Source organism: Eurosta solidaginis, chromosome 5 (genome assembly GCF_040869045.1).
Source record: "Eurosta solidaginis isolate ZX-2024a chromosome 5, ASM4086904v1, whole genome shotgun sequence".
NCBI lineage: Eukaryota > Metazoa > Arthropoda > Insecta > Diptera > Tephritidae > Eurosta > Eurosta solidaginis.
Window position 1 is genome coordinate 41,416,952 of NC_090323.1, and position 18,512 is coordinate 41,435,463.

Genomic DNA, 18,512 nt, shown 5'->3' on the forward strand with positions numbered 1-18,512 from the left:
TGATCAAACACAGGTAGCCGGTTAGAAGACTTTAACTCGCGGGTTTACCAAGAGTTTCTGTGCAACAAGAGAAGAGAGGAAGATGTGGAAATAGAGAATGAACGATCGAGAGTGTGATCGAGCGGTATTGTAGCGGTAGAAGTGATCGTGCCAAAGATTGATGACGCACACAAATCTATTACAATTTTTTTTACACTCATAACGACTACTCAAACTGTGCACACAGAGAGAGGGAGAACTACCTGGTTGCAGATTAGATTATTTATTTGAAGATCAAAACGTTGAGTCGTGAGCGCACAAAGTAGTTTTGTGTGAACAGAGCAAAAGTATCTTATGTATGCGCATTGGCTGTGAAGAAAACAGTTTGGTTAGAAACTTCTTTGGTTGCAGACGTCTCTAAAGACTTGTAAAGCGCGAAGTAAAAAATATTAAAATAAAAAATCGAAAAGACGTAAAGTGAGCTAGAAAGTAATTGCAATTAAGAACGCGAAGTATATTAAAAAAATATATATATAATAAACAAAAAGTACTTAAAGAGAAAGTTGAAAGTATTAGCACAGCTGCAAATTTAATTTAAATCAAAAAAAAAAAAAAAAAACGATTAAAAATATATAAAAGGGAGCTGTAATTTTTTCATTCGCAGACTTCTCTAAGTGCACGTACACCAAAAAGAAACAAAATAAACCTTGAGTCGCCGATCTTTGAGAAAGGTAATCGACCGAGCGCATCTACATACGTGCGCTCTCATCACAGATTCGCATTTAATTTTGCTATAAACGTGATTATGGAAGCTTTAAGACATTCAATTAATTTCGATATTTCACACGATTTACCACCCTTCGATACATACGCGCAACAAATACTTGAAAATAGTAAAACAATTACATTACCTGCCACGCCCACAACAATGTCTAGTCGTTTAGACGCAAATTCATCGCATGATATTTTACAAAGAATTGGTGCCGCTCTACTTAATTCAGTGCAATTAAAAAAATATTCAAATAATCCATCATTTGTTGGTAGTTCTAGTACACCAGACACTAGTATGGATGTATTAAATTTACCTTCGCCACCGAATCATATTGTTATCGATTCATCGGGCTTTGAATCAGTGGATGAGCTGCAACGCCAATTGGAGTATGACAAATTTATGAATGAAGTGTGGATTGGTATTGTGCTAACTTTGATACTAATTTCGATTGTGTTCTGCATTTGTTCGTGTTTCCTGTATCATCAATTTCGCGCGTGGAAGAGAAATTGTGAGTATGCGCATGTTATCGTTAAAATTGTTGTTCCGAATCAATTTAATTTAAAAAAATATTATAGAAATAAAGTTATTAAAGAAAGTAGGTGCCTCAACTCAAGTTTTGGGCAAGTACTTCATGTTTCTCAAGTAAAAATAACTAATAAAATTTAGACCGAGCGTCTCTTCCTGTTTGCGTCGTGCTCCTTTTAATTTTTCCTACAAACTGGCGGAACGGGACCTACTTGTTTTATGCCGCCTCCTAACGGCATCAGCAAGGTATATGCGTCTTTTCTGAGAAGCTTTTCATGGCAGAAATACACTCAGATTTTTTGCCAAACCACTGCTGACCCCGCTTATAAAAATTGATTGTAACTGTAAAAACTTGTTTATAAATGTTTGATGTTACTTTGGCCGGGACTTCAACCCAGGATCTTCGGTGTGGTAGGCAAAGCATACTACCACCACATTAATTATAAATAAATTAAACTCCCTGAAGAAGGTGTAAATAATACCGAAACGCGTATGAGTAAAAGGTTAACTCTGTTTTTCGCATCAAAAAAAGAAAAAAAAGACGCTTGACCTCCACAAAAATACATGAAATACTTTACCTTGTAAAGTATCCAGCCATCCTTAAACTCAATATAACGCATTTCATTATAAAATTTCGAAAAAAATACAAGCAAAACGTAGCATAGAGATTAGATCACTTGGTTAAGATTTTATGATAAGAGACAAAGAAGTTTTAGAAGTCACTTCGAACCAATAGTTTGCTCTTTAACAGTCTCTAATCTAGAACATGGTACTAAGTTTCATATCCAGACTGCGATTGTCAAGCTAGTCTAAATTCGATACCTCGCCATAGTTCATCCATAAAGGTTGTGGTCCTTTCGGAGTGAGCTTAAGAGGATTTGCGAATAAATATTTGGTATCGTTAGCCGACTCGGGGCATTAATTTAGTATATGCTCAAATCAATTCGGTACGAGTTCAACAGGCTAGGCCGTTAAAAAAAGAGTGTCATATATTCAATAGACATCACAGGGAAGTAGAGCCTTCCTATTTAGGCCATATATTCACTTCTTACTTAAACATAAAAAGTAGGTGGTCAGGGAGCCAGGTTGGAGGGTATAGTTTCGAACAACTAGCCTATTTAATCCTTTCAAACTTTTCGGAACTAGCGAGCATATTAACTTCACCGAACACAAGCAACTGTTTGCAGCTTGACTACCACAAAGTATTAAGGCAATTCACGATTTATTGCATATGATTTGAAAAAGTTATGCATTTGCGTGAAAATGCTTCTGAACGTGAGCTACCTTAGTAAATCACCAGAGCAAATACCATAACTAATAAACGTGAACAACCCTTCAAGACACGACTTAAATTAAGACCCCTTAAATAAAACAAATATAGAAAAAAACAAGTAAGGAAGGCTAAGTTCGGGTGTAACCGAACATTACATACTCAGTTGAGAGCTATGGAGACAAAATAAGGAAAATCACCATGTAGGAAAATGTACCTAGGGTAACCCTGGAATGTGGTTGTATGACATGTGTATCAAATGGAAGGTATTAAAGAGTATTTTAAGAGAGAGTAGGCCATAGTTCTATGGATGAACGCCATTTAGGGATATCGCCATAAAGGTGGACCAGGGCTGACTCTAGAATTTGTTTGTACGATATGGGTATCAAATGAAAGGTGTTACTGAGCATTTTAAGAGGGAGTGGGCCTGAGGTCTATCGGTGGACGCCTTTTCGAGATATCGCCATTAAGGTGGGCGAGGGGTGACTCTAGAATGTGTTTGTACGATATGGGTATCAAACGAAAAGTGTTACTGAGCATTTTAAGAGGGAGTGGGCATTAGGTCTATAGGTGGACGCCATTTCGAAATATCGCCATTAGCGGGGGCCAGGGGTGACTCTAGAATGTGTTTGTACGATATGGGTATCAAATGAAAGGTGGTAATGAGTATTTTAAAAGGGAGTAATCCTTAGTTCTATAGGTGGACGCCCTTTCGAGATATCGCCATAAAGGTGGACCAAGGGTGACTCTAGAATGTTTGTACGATATGGGTATCAAACGAAAGGTGTTACTGAGGATTTTAAGAGGCAGTGGGCATGAGGTCTATAGGTGCCTTTTCGAGATATCGCCATTAGGGTGGGCCAGGGGTGACTCTAGAATGTGTTTGTACGATATGGGTATCAAACGAAAGGTGTTACTGAGCATTTTAAGAGGGAGTGGGCATTAGGTCTATAGGTGGACGCCTTTTCGAGATATCGCCATTATGGTGGGCCAGGGGTGACTCTAGAATATTTGTACGATATGGGTATCAAACGAAAGGTGTTACTGAGCATTTTAAGAGGGAGTGGGCATTAGGTCTATAGGTGGACGCCTTTTCGAGATATCGCCATTAGGGTGGGCCAGGGTGACTCTAGAATGTGTTTGTACTATATGGGTATCAAATGAAAGGTGGTAATGAGTATTTTAAAAGGGAGTAATCCTTAGTTCTATAGGTGGACGCCTTTTCGAGATATCGCCTTAGGGTGGGCCAGGGGTGACTCTAGAATGTTTGTACGATATGGGTATCAAACGAAAGGTGTTACTGAGCATTTTAAGAGGGAGTGGGCATTAGGTCTATAGGTGGACGCCTTTTCGAGATATCGCCATTAGGGTGGGCCAGGGTGACTCTAGAATGTGTTTGTACTATATGGGTATCAAATGAAAGGTGGTAATGAGTATTTTAAAAGGGAGTAATCCTTAGTTCTATAGGTGGACGCCTTTTCGAGATATCGCCTTAGGGTGGGCCAGGGGTGACTCTAGAATGTTTGTACGATATGGGTATCAAACGGAAGGTGTTACTGAGCATTTTAAGAGGGAGTGGACATTAGGTCTATAGGTGGACGCCTTTTCGAGATATCGCCATTAGGATGGGCCAGTTGTGACTCTAGAATGTTTGTAGAATATGGGTATCAAACGAAAGGTGTTACTGAGCATTTTAAGAGGGAGTGGGCATTAGGTCTATAGGTGGACGCCATTTCGATATATCGCCATTAGGGTGGGTCAGGGGTGACTCTAGAATGTGTTTGTACGATATGGATATCAAATTAAAGGTATTAATGAGGGTTTTAAAAGCGAGTGGCCCTTAGATGTATATGTGAAGGCGTTCTCGCGATATCGACCAAAATGTGGACCAGGTGATCCAGAAATACATCTGTCGGGTACTGCTAATTTATTTATATATGCAATACCACTAACAGTATTCCTGCCAATATTCCAAGGTCTGTTGATTTCGCCTTGTAGAACTTTTTCATTTTCTTCTACTTAATATGGTAGGTGTCACACCCATTTTACAAAGTTTTTTCCAAAGTTATATTTTGCGTCAATAAACCAATCCAGTTACCATGTTTCATCCCTTTTTTCGTATTTGGTATAGAATTATGGCATTTTTTCATTTTTCGTAATTTTCGATATCGATAAAGTGGGCGTGGTTATGGTCGGATTTCGGCCGTTTTTTATACCAAGATAAAGTAAGTTCAGATAAGTATGTGGACTAAGTTTAGTAAAGATATATCGGTTTTTGCTCAAGTTATCGTGTTAACGGCCGAGCGGAAGGACAGACGGTGGACTGTGTATAAAAACTGGGCGTGGCTTCCACCGATTTCGCTCATTTTTTCAGAGAACAGTTACCGTCATAGAATCTATGCCCCTACCAAATTTGAGAAGGATTGGTAAATTTTTGTTCGACTTATGGCATTAAAAGTATTCTAGATAAACTAAATGAAAATGGGCGGAGCCACGCCCATTTTGAAATTTTCTTTTAGTTTTGTATTTTTTTGCAGCATATCATTAATGGAGTTGAATTTTGACTTAATTTACTTATATACAGTAAAGATATTAAATTTTTTGTTAAAATTTGAATTATTTACAATTTTGCTAATTTTTATTTGGCACATATATAGTAATAGTAGTAACGTTCCTGCCAAATTTCATCATGATATCTTCAACGACTGCCAAATTACAGCTTGCAAAACTTTTAAATTACCTTCTTGTAAAAGTGGGCGGTGCCACGCCTATTGTCCAAAATCTTACTAATTTTCTATTCTGCGTCATAACGTCAACCCATCTACCAAGTTTCATCGCTTTAACCGCCTTTGGCAATGAATTATCGCATTTTTTCGGTTTTTCGAAATTTTCGATATCGAAAAAGTGGGCGTGGTTATAGTCCGATATCATTCATTTTAAATAGCGATCTGAGATGAGTGCCCAGGAATCTACATGCCAAATTTCATCAAGATACCTCAAAATTTACTCAAGTTATCGTGTTAACGGACGGACGGACGGACGGACATGGCTCAATCAAATTTTTTTTCGATACTGATGATTTTGATATATGGAAGTCTATATCTATCTCGATTCCTTTATACCTGTACAACCAACCGTTATCCAATCAAAGTTAATATACTCTGTGAGCTCTGCTCAACTCAGTATAAAAACTCGTGAATCTCGAGTTAATTGCAAAAAATTCGTGCGCAATGTTAGAAATGAAAGATCACACGCATATATTAATCAATTTCCTTTTATAGAATCGGAATAACTTTCATTGATACCGCTGGTAATCTAACCGCAAATGTTCTTGCAGGGAATGTCAGCTGTTGAAACTTTTTCTTCGGGATTGCATTTTAATAGCAAAGGATATTTAGTATTACATTCTGCAACATTTTTAACAGGTGCATTTGCATGTATTTTGTTGTTGTTGCATTACGAATAGTCTGCGGTGAAAATTTGCTATGCAACGTTGCGAGAATATTACACCATTGATCATTGCCGTTGCAGATAAACCATTCTTAATTTTATTAGAAACTTCTTTCAAACTTAATTAGGTTGCTAATAAAACAAATTAGAGGGCAAGAGCTCTCCAGTTGTGAGTCTTAAGCGCGTGTCTTATCCCTTGCGTCAGACTTTTATTATCACGCAGAGAGCAGGAGCTTCATCCACATCATATCGACGTGCCATGACAAAAGTAACACTTTCAAATTTTTTTTATAAAGACATGCTATGCAAAAAGTTTTGAATATTTTACTTTTTATGTTGCCGAATGAATATCTCACCACGGTCAGAGTAAAACTTGCTCCCATATAGTTTTTCCTTCTCCTGTAAGGCGTGCTGGCGCACTGTTTCACGCAGGTTGATAGCTTTCCTATGTTCACCTGTGCAAGGCAGACAGCTCAATGCAACTCTTGCTGGTTTTTGCTAAGCAATTGATTGCGTTCATTTGAAACAAAATATTCCTGCTGTCGCTCTGATCTCTGGTTTCCTCTGCACCACTTCTCTAAAATAATTTCCTTACTCTCCGTTTTTTGTCTTTCTCTTACCTTTCATATTCGTGTATATATCACTTACTATTTGAAGACAAATCGAAAACGGCGTTGAGCCATCTTCAGTGTCATTTCTTGTTCTCATTTCATTTACCTTACTCTGAATTTTTCTATTCTTATTTTATCTCTACTCCTACCCGTATTTCTACCTTTGCCTGTACCTCTGTTTCTACCTCTACATCTAAACTATCTCTTTGTAATTGATATCGAAAATTCCCCAAAAGTTACCCAATATTTTCTTAACACCTTAATCTCTGCCATATATCTGCCATATGATGCCTTCTTCATATTGAGATTAAAATTAAATTTATTTATTTTTTGTGTTTACCAACCAATTTGAACATAGTTTTATTACATTGAACCTATCTCACCTTGAGTTTTGATGGCACAACAACATCAAACAAGTAGACAACCAACTAAATTGACTAAATGTATGTGGGAATATGTGTTGATGTAAGCAAATGTGCTTGTGTTTGTATACATAAATTGGTATTAGTGTTTGATCAACTGCAACAAGCATTCATAATGCCAATATTTATGTTTACACTTGGCTAATAGCTTTGAATGCACTTTACATACATCAATACTAACATACATACATACAAACAATTTCAAAGCTATGGGTTTTGTATAAATTTGTATTGACTAAAGTTTGCTTATTTGACGGCAATTTCCCAATATCATATAACAAATGCATTATATTTGTGTCATACATACATACGCACAATTGACTTATGGCCAAGTGTATATACATATATTCAAATTTATACAAGCAGCACGTCTGCTTACTTTATTGAAATGAGGTATTTTGTGAAAAACCACGATATATTTTTTTAAATTAAAGCTTCAATATAACAAATGAGCAGACATATCTGTAGCTGAGAGGTAAACAGTCGTATGTCCAAAGAAGTGCATATGCAGAAATGAGCAAAACAACTAAAAATTTTCCCTAAATGATAAATGGAGATACAACGTTTTCAAATTTAAAAGTATAGGCAACCAACAATATTTGAGTTGCGACGTTTTGTCAGAATGTCAAGAAGAAAAATGTAATGTTTCAGAATGACAATCGCTCCATTTGGGCCAAAAAGGGGAGGCAACGATTGTTTACCCCTCAGCTACAGATGTGGAATGATGCAAAAAAGTATCACTAATAGTTTTTCTGCCCATAGAAAGCTACACAAATTTGCCTCAAATAAAACAAACTTTGCCTTTATCCAATCTAGTGCATACTCTATTGTATTGATGCAATTTTCGATGGTTTTTCTGCAGTTTAACATCACCGTCGTCTTTCAAAACCAATCTTCAATCAAACCTTCCATATATTCGAACAAATGTGCCGAACAAATAATCCGAGCAAGCTCTCTCAAATCCTTAATCTTACAGTAGGGCAAATGTGCTCAATAACCTGTTGATGAGTTGCTTGTCGGTCTCTATCTCAGAAGGAAGTTTGAAAATATTTTCTCAAGTGGTAGTACTTAAGCGAACGTTTCGAGCTTCTTATGCTTTTGCGCTCATTTTTTGTTCTTCTCTGCTATCTGAATAGCTGCGTAACTTCCAACGTTTTTAAAGAAACTCTCTCAAACCTCTACCGAGAGCTCTTGTCACATCAAAACTTGCATCAGAGTTTTTAGAATAACTTTTTTAAATAACTTTACGTTGTTTCTTGGTTCTATGTTCTGATATAGGTTACAAGTGGTATCATTATGATGTCATATGTAGCCTTTATCCCTTGGCTCTTTCATATCTGAAGGTTCCCATGGGTTGGTTTATTGTAGTTTTACCGGAGCAAGAGAGTAGAGATCACGATTTCTTTTGAAATGCAAGCGAGAATTTCGAAAGCCGAGAAATCGAGAACTCGACTTCTCGCGAGATTCTCATTTTCCGAAATACTCGTAAATCTTGGGAGCTTCTCCGCATTCAACTTAGTCACTGTATTGACAGTATTTTTACACTCATATGACATATTTATATTTTTTGTACATAATATTCAAATTTTTTGTCGAGAAATCGGGAACTCGGCTACTCGCTAGATTTTTGAATCTCGAAATACTCAAATTTAATTTATTCGCTGAATTCACAGCATTCTATGTATTTCGATATACATTTTACGAGAACTTCGACATTTGAGATTTTCGCTAGAAGCCGAGACTCGCGAGAAATCTATTCATAAGCCCCAGAAGAGAGTAAGAAGACGTCCCGCTGAAAGGATGTGCTTCGAGGAAGACGTAAGACATCAAATAGGATTGCACTGAAATGACAACCATTGGTAGGCAAAAATCAGAGTCGCTGCGGTACATAGAACTGGCTGGAGTGGAAAGCGCCATGGAAGGCTGCATGGGTCGAAACATTTGGTGGATTCTGTACTTCGCAATGTTTTATGTTAGGATAATGTTAAACTCATCTTAACTATTCACCATATCCCCGATTTATTCATGATCGAAAATGTATTTATGCATCTTCGATTATAAGAAGGCAAAGTCAGCGTAGATGTCTGACACACGCCGCAAGAGCTACCAGGCGCAAAATTTTAAAACACATTGCGTGAAATTATGTTGCCGGTTTTGTCTCACCTAACCAGTTCATCCACTTTACATTTTCCTTCAATAGTTCTTTGACCAAGGACATTCCTCTATACGATTGATACTTATGTAAGTATAGGATCTACTTTTTGGGAGATCTGCGGCATTTAGCAATAGACTTTCTGTTGTGGACTCCTGATCTCAGGCTATTTAGTGCCTTCTGGTTGTCTGAGAAAATATAAATATATTCCTATAGTGCATCGAGCAATTAATTAAAGACTTCTTAAAACGAAAGGACTTCAGATTACAAGGCATTACATTAGTCAGAAAGGCCAAAATAAGACAAAAAACTCCATATAATGTTATAAAATGGGCCTATCCGCTTTACCGGGCAGTATATGTAGATAATTGAAGTTATTTAAAACATTTGACTCCTTTCGGATTTTTTCTTAATTTGCAAGACCCACAATATATTGTCACATTTTTTCATCGGAGATTCCTTTCATTATCTGAAATTCGGTCCAGAATAAACTTTTCAATTTAATTAACATTTCTAATGTTCAGCTATAACATAGTCTTTGAAAATTTTCGAAAAATCTTGGCTTAAGCTTACAAAGATATTGTTTGCAGATCGTCGATTTTTTTCTTCCAGTCGCATGGAAAATACCCGCAGATCTTCCAATTGTAAGTTCTGGCTGGCTGGACAAAATGTATTATCATGAGATAAACAAATCTCTATATCAGATTGCGTTTGTAGTTCTAAAGGGTCATTTCAATATAAATTAGAGTTTAAAAGAAGCCGTAGGCGAAATTTTAATATACATACTGAGTTCCCAAAAGAATATGATCCACTCACTTTTTCCAAGTAAATTTTGCTATTTAACAAAGATGCAATCGCTCTCTGTGGCTCCCAACAAAATCACTTCGGCTCCGTTAGGCTCTCAAACAATAAGCAAATTGATTTTGCTAGCATAAAACTGCAATGTATCACAGCATTCTGTGAATTGTGTTTGTTTGGTGTACACTCAAAGAAAACGGTATAACAGTTGATCGACATTCATTACTACAATCCATCCAATAGTCGGACCTAGAAAGCTTCTAGCAATTGACAGGAGGACGAAGCTAATTTATAACATGGGTCGTGGGTTTTAGGAGGTTTTTTCAGTTTGGTCGTTGTACAAACTTCTGGTAAAACACCATGACTTCACTCAGTTCAACCTTACCTAACCGTCAAATTGTTGTAAAGTTAATATCATTTCTGTTGTATGGTCACGTTAGTAAAAATTTTTAAGGTGACGTTTTTGAGTATTTAAGTTTGTACAGATGTGTCAGTAATACGTTGACCTTCGGTAGCAAAAAAGTTTTGGGTGTACAAATTTTGTCTGTGGTATTCCGATAAGCCAATAATTGTAGTCTTTATTGTCTTTGTTATTTAGTATGGCTCTTTTAGCTTAATTTCTCAAGCCACATTGCTCTATACGCCACTCTCTGTCACTAGAAAGTCATTTTGAAAGAAACTCTGAACTTTCCACTTAAGCCCTTATACTTAATTAAGTAATTGCGTGATATTTAGCCTTATATGGTTTAAATAAGGAATATCTGGGAGCATTTTATCGCAGACTATTTTGCAGAACACCGTCTCTTAGAGTTTGTATCAAGAACGTTCTAAACCAAAAATTTCACATCTCTCTTGCAAGCATTTCTAAAACTTCAGGCGTAAACTATTCGAAATCAAATGAAAAAATTTCAAGTTTCTACTTAAGCCATTTTTCTTTAAACCTTCGATGTAGGGCAATCACATATGAATACCTTATATGTTTTTTATTTTTATTATTTGTAATGAAAGTTATAATATGTTAATATTTATTATGGCTAAAAGTAAAATTGATGCAGTGAAATGATATCACTTAAGTAAGTACTCGGACTTTGGTATTTAAAATTGGTGCCATAAAATACAAACTTGCGAATGAGTGTTTACTCACAAACACTTTATCTGGGTTATGCCAAAAATATTTCAGTTTTCTTATCTATATACATATTTTATAACGATTATTTCTACAAAATATACATGCAATTGTTAGTATAATTTGTACATACCCTGTAGGAAAATTTTTAAGTGCTGTGCAATCGGAACTCATACAAGCGTAGCATAAATTTCTTTTATAAGCAATCAGCTATCAAATGTAACGTGATTTTCTTCTAAGGACCGACTCAATCAGTCTATGTGAGGGCCTCATGGACCGGCCTGTTCAACCTTCTTCTAAGGATTGGTAATTCTTAACCGTTGTATTACATTTTAAGGTGCAAAAATAGATTAATATTATGAAATTTAGATTTACACAACATCTATAGCTACTATTTCGTTGATTCCTAAGAGCACCGACAATAATTTCAAGAAATATCAATTTATGTTGTTGTTATGTTAACAGTGCTTCGCACCATTCAATTCGAGCGAATACTCATAAATTGTCATCGAAGTCCACTAACGGGCGTATAAGGAAACTAGAAGTTTCAACAGAGGTGGATCATAGGGAAATCTGTATTAGAAACGTAGGTAACACAGTACATTTGAAATAAGTTTGGGTGTAACGCGGGGACACATCGCATGCAGGACATGCATTACCTATATTGGGGTTGATTCTGGACAAGTAAGAGTTTAACCTGTTACAGTATCCAGAATGAAGTTGGGCCAGGTTGACGCGTGGTAGTGTGCTTTTTTTGCTGCAAGTGTGGGATAGGGTATATTTATAGCTGGGTTCCGCAGGCGCGTGCTGGCAAAGGCGTTAACCGATTATGATTTCATTTTGCCTAGGGCCTCCTTATGCTTGTCTGGATAAAACGGCTGTATTGGCAGGTTCCGGATCTCATCATACTCCCTTTACCCATTTGGGTTCATTTATTGTCTCATGAACCATTAATATGATTACTAAAATAACGGTAGCTCAGGCGCTTATTTTTTTCTACGCTTGAGATAGTTCCCTTTTGCCTACGCAGCTCTTTTTCTGCATCACAAATTTCGATCAATCGTTATTCATTTTCCTACAGGGTATGTATTGATTTACCATTATGTTAAGTTTTTTGTTTAAAGCTTTTGATATAGCGTTGTGTCACTTTTTAGTTAACTTAAGATTAAACATTATTAACTTTTTATTGTGCAACATATCTCTTCAACGATGTGATTTTGATTTTTGATTGCGAATTTGAAATAAAAAGTGACGCACTTAGCAAGCGTTAAAATTAATTGAAAATGTTGGAATTTAGTTGTACATTCAAACTGATTCTCATTGATAACTTAAATTAGTTGATTCTTTATAACTAAGTTTAGCATTCATTGTCTTGAAGGCCTATATGCTGATATATTTTCAAATATGCATACAGTTGAGGAATTTTCTTATGTAAACTTTAGCGAATTTAATTTAATGACAATTTAAATGTGTTTGATAGTTCCTAATTAATTAATGTCGGTCTGTTGTTGCATATTTGCATATTATTTAAACAAATCATAACGCTTAGTTTACGCAAGAATAGCATAGCGTTTATGTGTGATATAAATGTTACAATCAATGAACAGATTCATAAAACGAGCTCTAATTTATTGATTTGTGCTAATACAGTCAGTTTGATTCACTTTTAGCACCTTTAAAAATTTTGCAATATATTAAAATAAATTAATATTTCGCATATTTTGATATAATTAAATTTTAATAGTTTTTCTCTTGGGATACTTAATATAAATTAAATATATCTACGAGTTTTTTTCAGTTTCACCGCTTGAAATGCCAATACCGAAGTCAAAAATATCACACAGGGGTATATATTTTGGTCTTAGTTGAAGATGGTTAAAGGGTGTCTCAAATGGGCAAAGTTAAAATTTTTCCACGGAGATTAAAAAAATTAGAATTTTTTCTTTATTTCTTAAACCAAAAATTGATAACACTGTAACGAATTTTGGGAAATTCCTGTTTATTTTGCAACTTCTGCTATTGTTCGAATCTCTGAACTGTTAAAAAAAAAAATCAAATATTCAGTATAGTAATACCTCCTTCATTTACAACTCTACTGTAGTAGTAGTATTTCACAATTACAATACTCGCGTACTTCACTAACAGCGTGTTAAAATTAAACTGAATATTATTCCTCAGAATGCGCTGCTTTTATACTCTCTGTAGCCTCGTTCGCATATTTCTCCTAAGGTCTAGACTTTTCACGAACATGTCTTCTGGAACAGTTGTATCTCATACCTGGTTATTTAGCTATATGCGTGTGTATGTGTGAGTAACAACTTCTGCTCTTAGTTGATGATAACGTGATGTGCATGTGAAATTATCTCTTTGCTTCAAGCTACTGGTTATGTGTATGTGTGGCTGTTTGATTTGATGTGTTCATGTACATAAGTGTGACTGCTTACTTTAATGTGTACGTGTACATAAGTGTGGCTGCTTGCTTTATTGTTGTTGTACATTTATTTAGCAGCAGCATAGTGATGTATAAAACTGTTAATATTCGCCACAATACTATAGAATACGATAACATATATACATTTTATTCAGATTGCAAACGTTTAAGGTGTCTCGTACAGATGTCTAACTTCAGATTTCTCTATGAATACTCAACATATTTAAATCCGTAATTTAACAACTATTCGAGAGACCTTAACTTTTCCAATCCGGACCAAAATGTATATCTCATAGCTTCTGGCTATAGTATGTACTATTAATTTGGGCATTATATTCAAAGAAACTTATTTTAATTTTTCGATTCTCCATCGAAAAATCTTAGCTCTGACCCTTGTGCGAGACAACTAAACCGTCTTCAACCGTTATAAAAATGTTTATCTGATATTATTGACCTTTCTATCATCATTTGAAGGTGTGAGACTGAAATCATTTATTTGTGTTATAAGGACCACCCTAATTACACATATATAAACAAATTGACTTGTTTTTTTATTGTTCCCATTGTATTTTATCAAATAAGTGGTAAATTCCGTAGATAAAAAGCCATTTAACTCAAATTAAGAGTATTATAAAATTTCGAAAATATTTTTTTAAGTATCTTAATCAAATATCTAACAAAATTTTATTATGTCAGAAAAGTCTATGTAAACATTAATATGAATTTTTAATTAACAACAATGTGAATTTGAAATTAAATCCTTTAAGCCAACATAAACCAGAAAAATCTCCAAAAATTTTTTTTATTTCCACGCGTGTCAGAAGTGAAACACACTTTTCGTATAAAGTTCATATTGTAGGCTTTATTGGGCTAAAACTTTGACAGTTTCTATATGATGATGCAGTCTTATAACTTTTTGTTATCTAAGGTTGCCACCTATTTGATGTTTGGTTTTTGTTTAAAGATAATTACTAATACGGATATCAAACGAAAGTTACTTTACGTCGTATTCAAGGCGGAACCATACAAGGTGACAGCAGGGCGAATAAAATACACATTCCATGTATTTTGTAGGTGCTTCCAAATCAAAAAAAAAAAAAAAAACCGTATGTGTGGTCAGTATCTACGAAACTGGACTAGATATTGAAACTAAAATCTTTACAAAAATCCCCCTAACAGCTTGGCTTGTTGCGTATATTTTGGCCAATATCTACGCAAATACTCAGAATATCATATTGAAAAAACCACCTTATCAACGTCTCTAGTTTCATACACATATCACGCAAATACATTCCAGGACTTAACGCGCTGCCTCAGAATCTGTTTAAAGAACAGCTTATCTCAGAATAAAATATGTTGAATAAGCGTTAGAACAAATCATTTACGAAAAAGAACAGTTCATTCTTCAACCAAAATCAGTATCTCAGATTTTGTATTTGTATCAATTGTAATTTTATTTAGTAGTCAGCATATTTGTTAACTCTCGATACCTATTCTCCTCTCATTACAGATCGCAGCACCGTCACACAATCCTTAAACGGTTTAGAAAGCGAAACGAGAAAACTCTATTCCGATATGGATGATCCCGTGCCAGAATACACACTCGTCTCAGGTTTACCTTCCTATGAAGCCGCGCTTGAATTGCTCAATAAAACGCCACAATCCTGTCTCATAGTACATCCCAGTGTTTTTAATATATTTCAAGTAAATGAGAAAAATTCAAATGAACAATTACAACAATGTGTCCAACATACTTCACAGTCACAACAGTTGTTGGAAGCAACCGCACCATTATTACCGTCCAACAATACAACACAAAATCCAACAAACATTCTAATGGCTGGTAAAGCCTACGCTCTTTTACCCACCTATGAGGAAGCCAATAGCCAGCAGCTACAGAATAATCTGCCACGCTCACCCAGTGTCACTGTGACAGCTGTCAATGAGAAGTCAACTAACGTACCAAAAGAACAAACAAAAGAAAAGAAACACATCGCTGCCTCGATGACAACGACGAATTCAGCGCCTACAATAGCAACAACAATGGCAATGTGTCCAACAGTAATGACAGCGACTGCTACAGCAACATCAGCTACAACAACAATATCTAGTAATAGTGAAGCAGCAAAGCATATCAAAATTGTTGATTGCTGACCGACCGACCAACCGGCAAAAGTCTTGACAAGTTCTGTAATTGTCATTAATGACACTTGAGTATAAAAGTTTGACAGTTTTCGAACTGACACCGCAACTGTGATATAGTTTGAATAACTTCATACCTACATACATAAATGTTGTTGTATTTAGTTTTAATAGTTATTTATTTAAACGAATCGTGCAGGCATACATATAATACAATTAAGTGTATGTATGTATAAGTTACAAGTAGAAAGCGAAAATTGAATTCTTACTTAAGCAATTCGAATTTTCGAAAACTAAATTTTATCGGATATATGTATTTTACTAGCGCAACTTTGGAAATACAATTTCTAAATTTGAATTTTTCGAAGTTCGAAAATATTGAAATTTCGTAATGATTTTTATTCGAAAATGCACCTTTGAATAATATTTTGTTAGCGCAACTTGGGGAAAAAATTTTCTAAGTTTGAAATTTTTCGAAGTTGGAAAATATTGAAATTTTCTTAATGATTTGTATTGGAAATTGCACATTGGCATAATGTTCAAGGTACATATTAAACAATTGCACTAAACTTATTGCTCACTTGGAAAGAATTCTATACATTTTCCAAAACTTTTAAATTTCGAAAATTAAAGCCATTACTCAATTTGGAATTCACTGAACAAAATTTGCTTATTACCTTTATAGTTAAGGAAACTTTTCTAAGCAATCAGTGTGCCTTTGTCAATTTTTGAATGGAATTCTTTACTCGACTTATAATTTTAAAACTTTCGGAATTTTAAATATTTTCGAAAAGACGTTTTTTCCAAATAAGAATTTTTTATCAATTTTAATAAAGCTGAACTCGTATTTCAGAAAATTTTCGAACTTCGAAATTTTTCGAATTTTGAAATGATAAAATTTAATTGCGAAATTAAACTCGAACCAGTTTTAGTATAAAGCTTCTATGTATTAGTGACCTTTATAAAGACTTAAGGTTTTAGAAGTTTACCTATATACTTCAGCATTCAACATTATAGTCAATACGAAATCATTCCAAGCATTTATTTATTTTTGTAATGTAGTATTTAAGTAAGTAATGAATGTGGTAATTAAAGAAAACTTAAATTAAAAACATATCAGTTTTTCTTTTTTAACGAATCGTATGTATAGTTAGAAGTTTAAAACTACTCCACAATTTACCTGAGTATTCCAGGGAACATCTACTGGAGAGTACTTTCCAAAAAGTCACAAAAAATCCCTTACGACCACTGCGCGAGCTTCCCTAAGTCCAATAATTCATACTCGAGTAGTAATGTGACAAAAAAGGAACACAAGCTCCAATGACTTGCATCAATATACCACAAGAAAAATAACGGCGCTTTATTCGCAGTTTTCTCTAATCCAGAATGTCCCTGGCAAAACTCTATCCAATGTGCTAGAAAGAAGCACGAGTTTTCATTCTATGAACTTTGTCCCCGTCCTTTTTTGTCGTGCCTAGAAAGCGAGATTTCCTTTCTCTGCATATGACAATAGTACGCCTAGTTACTGGATGCACTCCAGCGAAATTTTCCAGCTCAGCAATCGGCCTTAGCAAAAGAACGCGTAAGCCAACTTAATCAAGCGAGCCGCCAAATTAGTTACCTCAACGCTGAAATCAAAGGACTGGTGTATAAGTGGCCATATAACCCAAATGGGAATGTAGGCATAGCATCTGCTGTTGAAAGCGATTTATAGTTAAAACCCGTTGGCATCGGAAAAGTCAGCCGCCGATGCTGTTAAAAACTACTGGAACTCACATAGTTATATATATATATATATATATATATATATATATATATATATATATTTCATATTTCTTTCTACAAACTAAGCTGGCTCCAATAACCACCCAGCTTCTTAATAGTAAGACATCCTCCCAGAGGAGAGTTGGAGACAGGACTCCTGAGCCCATATTCAAGTTTATGAGATTTTTGAGCCAAGCATTAGCATTAAGAGCGTATATTCTGTGAGCTAAGAACACGGCGGCCGACAAGGTGTGGATATGGCCTGCCCCGCCTACCACACCTAAGGCGCTGCGTTCAAGCCCCAGATTGATGACAAATGCAATGCGGTATCTCTGAAAATTTTTCACTTTCTCCTACAGTATAATGAGAATATATATAGATATACCCGGGGTCCCACAAAAGTTTTAATCCCGAACATTTCGATACAATAGTAAGGCATTCTTCGATCACCCTGTTTTGCTAAGGATTTTAAAGACCGCTTGGCTGTGTAAATAAATGATTAAATTCCTGGCAGTCAGTGCACTTAAAATCATCGGGTTTAGCACATGTTGTTGTTGTTGTAGCGATTAGGTTACTCCCCGAAGGCTTTGGGGAGTGTTAACGATGTGATGGTCCTTTGTCGGATACAGATCCGATACGCTCCGGTAACACAGCACCATTAAGGTGCTGGCCCGACCATCTCGGGAACGATTTATATGGCCACATTGAACCTTGTATAAACGAGCCAGCCTGGGTCCTGCAAAAATAAATCAGCATCACTTAATATGGGTTTTGCATGATCTATGACTACATGGATGAGTTGATAAAATTTGAATGAGTCAACAAGAGTAAGACTCAGCGAGTGTTTAATAACTCAAATTAGAACAACAATAACGGAAAATTGAAAAAAAAAAAAATAAGAGTGGTAAGAATGGTAATAAGCAAAGCAAGCAAGCAGCTATACATACATACTGCAGATAAGATCGAAGAAGAAAGAGAAACAATATCACATCATGTAATCATCACCTAAGAGAAGAAGTTATTTTATACCAGGGATGCACCTTAACGTTAAGCTAATCGTTTATCAAAAA

At 35.4% G+C, this 18,512-nt stretch overlaps 1 protein-coding gene across 1 annotated transcript; it reads left to right on the forward strand.

Annotated features, from left to right (window-relative positions):
- The first annotated feature begins 338 nt into the window (after positions 1–338).
- comm2 lies at positions 339–16,782 on the forward strand. The gene is made up of 2 exons (XM_067791582.1): positions 339–1,259; positions 15,047–16,782. The coding sequence occupies exons 1-2, from the start codon at positions 785–787 to the stop codon at positions 15,688–15,690; spliced, it is 1,119 nt and encodes a 372-aa protein (XP_067647683.1). The 5' UTR covers positions 339–784; the 3' UTR covers positions 15,691–16,782.
- The last annotated feature ends 1,730 nt before the right edge of the window (positions 16,783–18,512 follow it).

Excerpts from the sequence above, each read along its gene's own strand:
- comm2 (XM_067791582.1), top strand. The coding sequence starts at position 785 with ATGGAAGCTTTAAGACATTCAATTAATTTCGATATTTCACACGATTTA. Across the intron at positions 1,260-15,046 it reads TCGCGCGTGGAAGAGAAATT|ATCGCAGCACCGTCACACAA; the intron begins GTGAGTATGCGC and ends CTCTCATTACAG.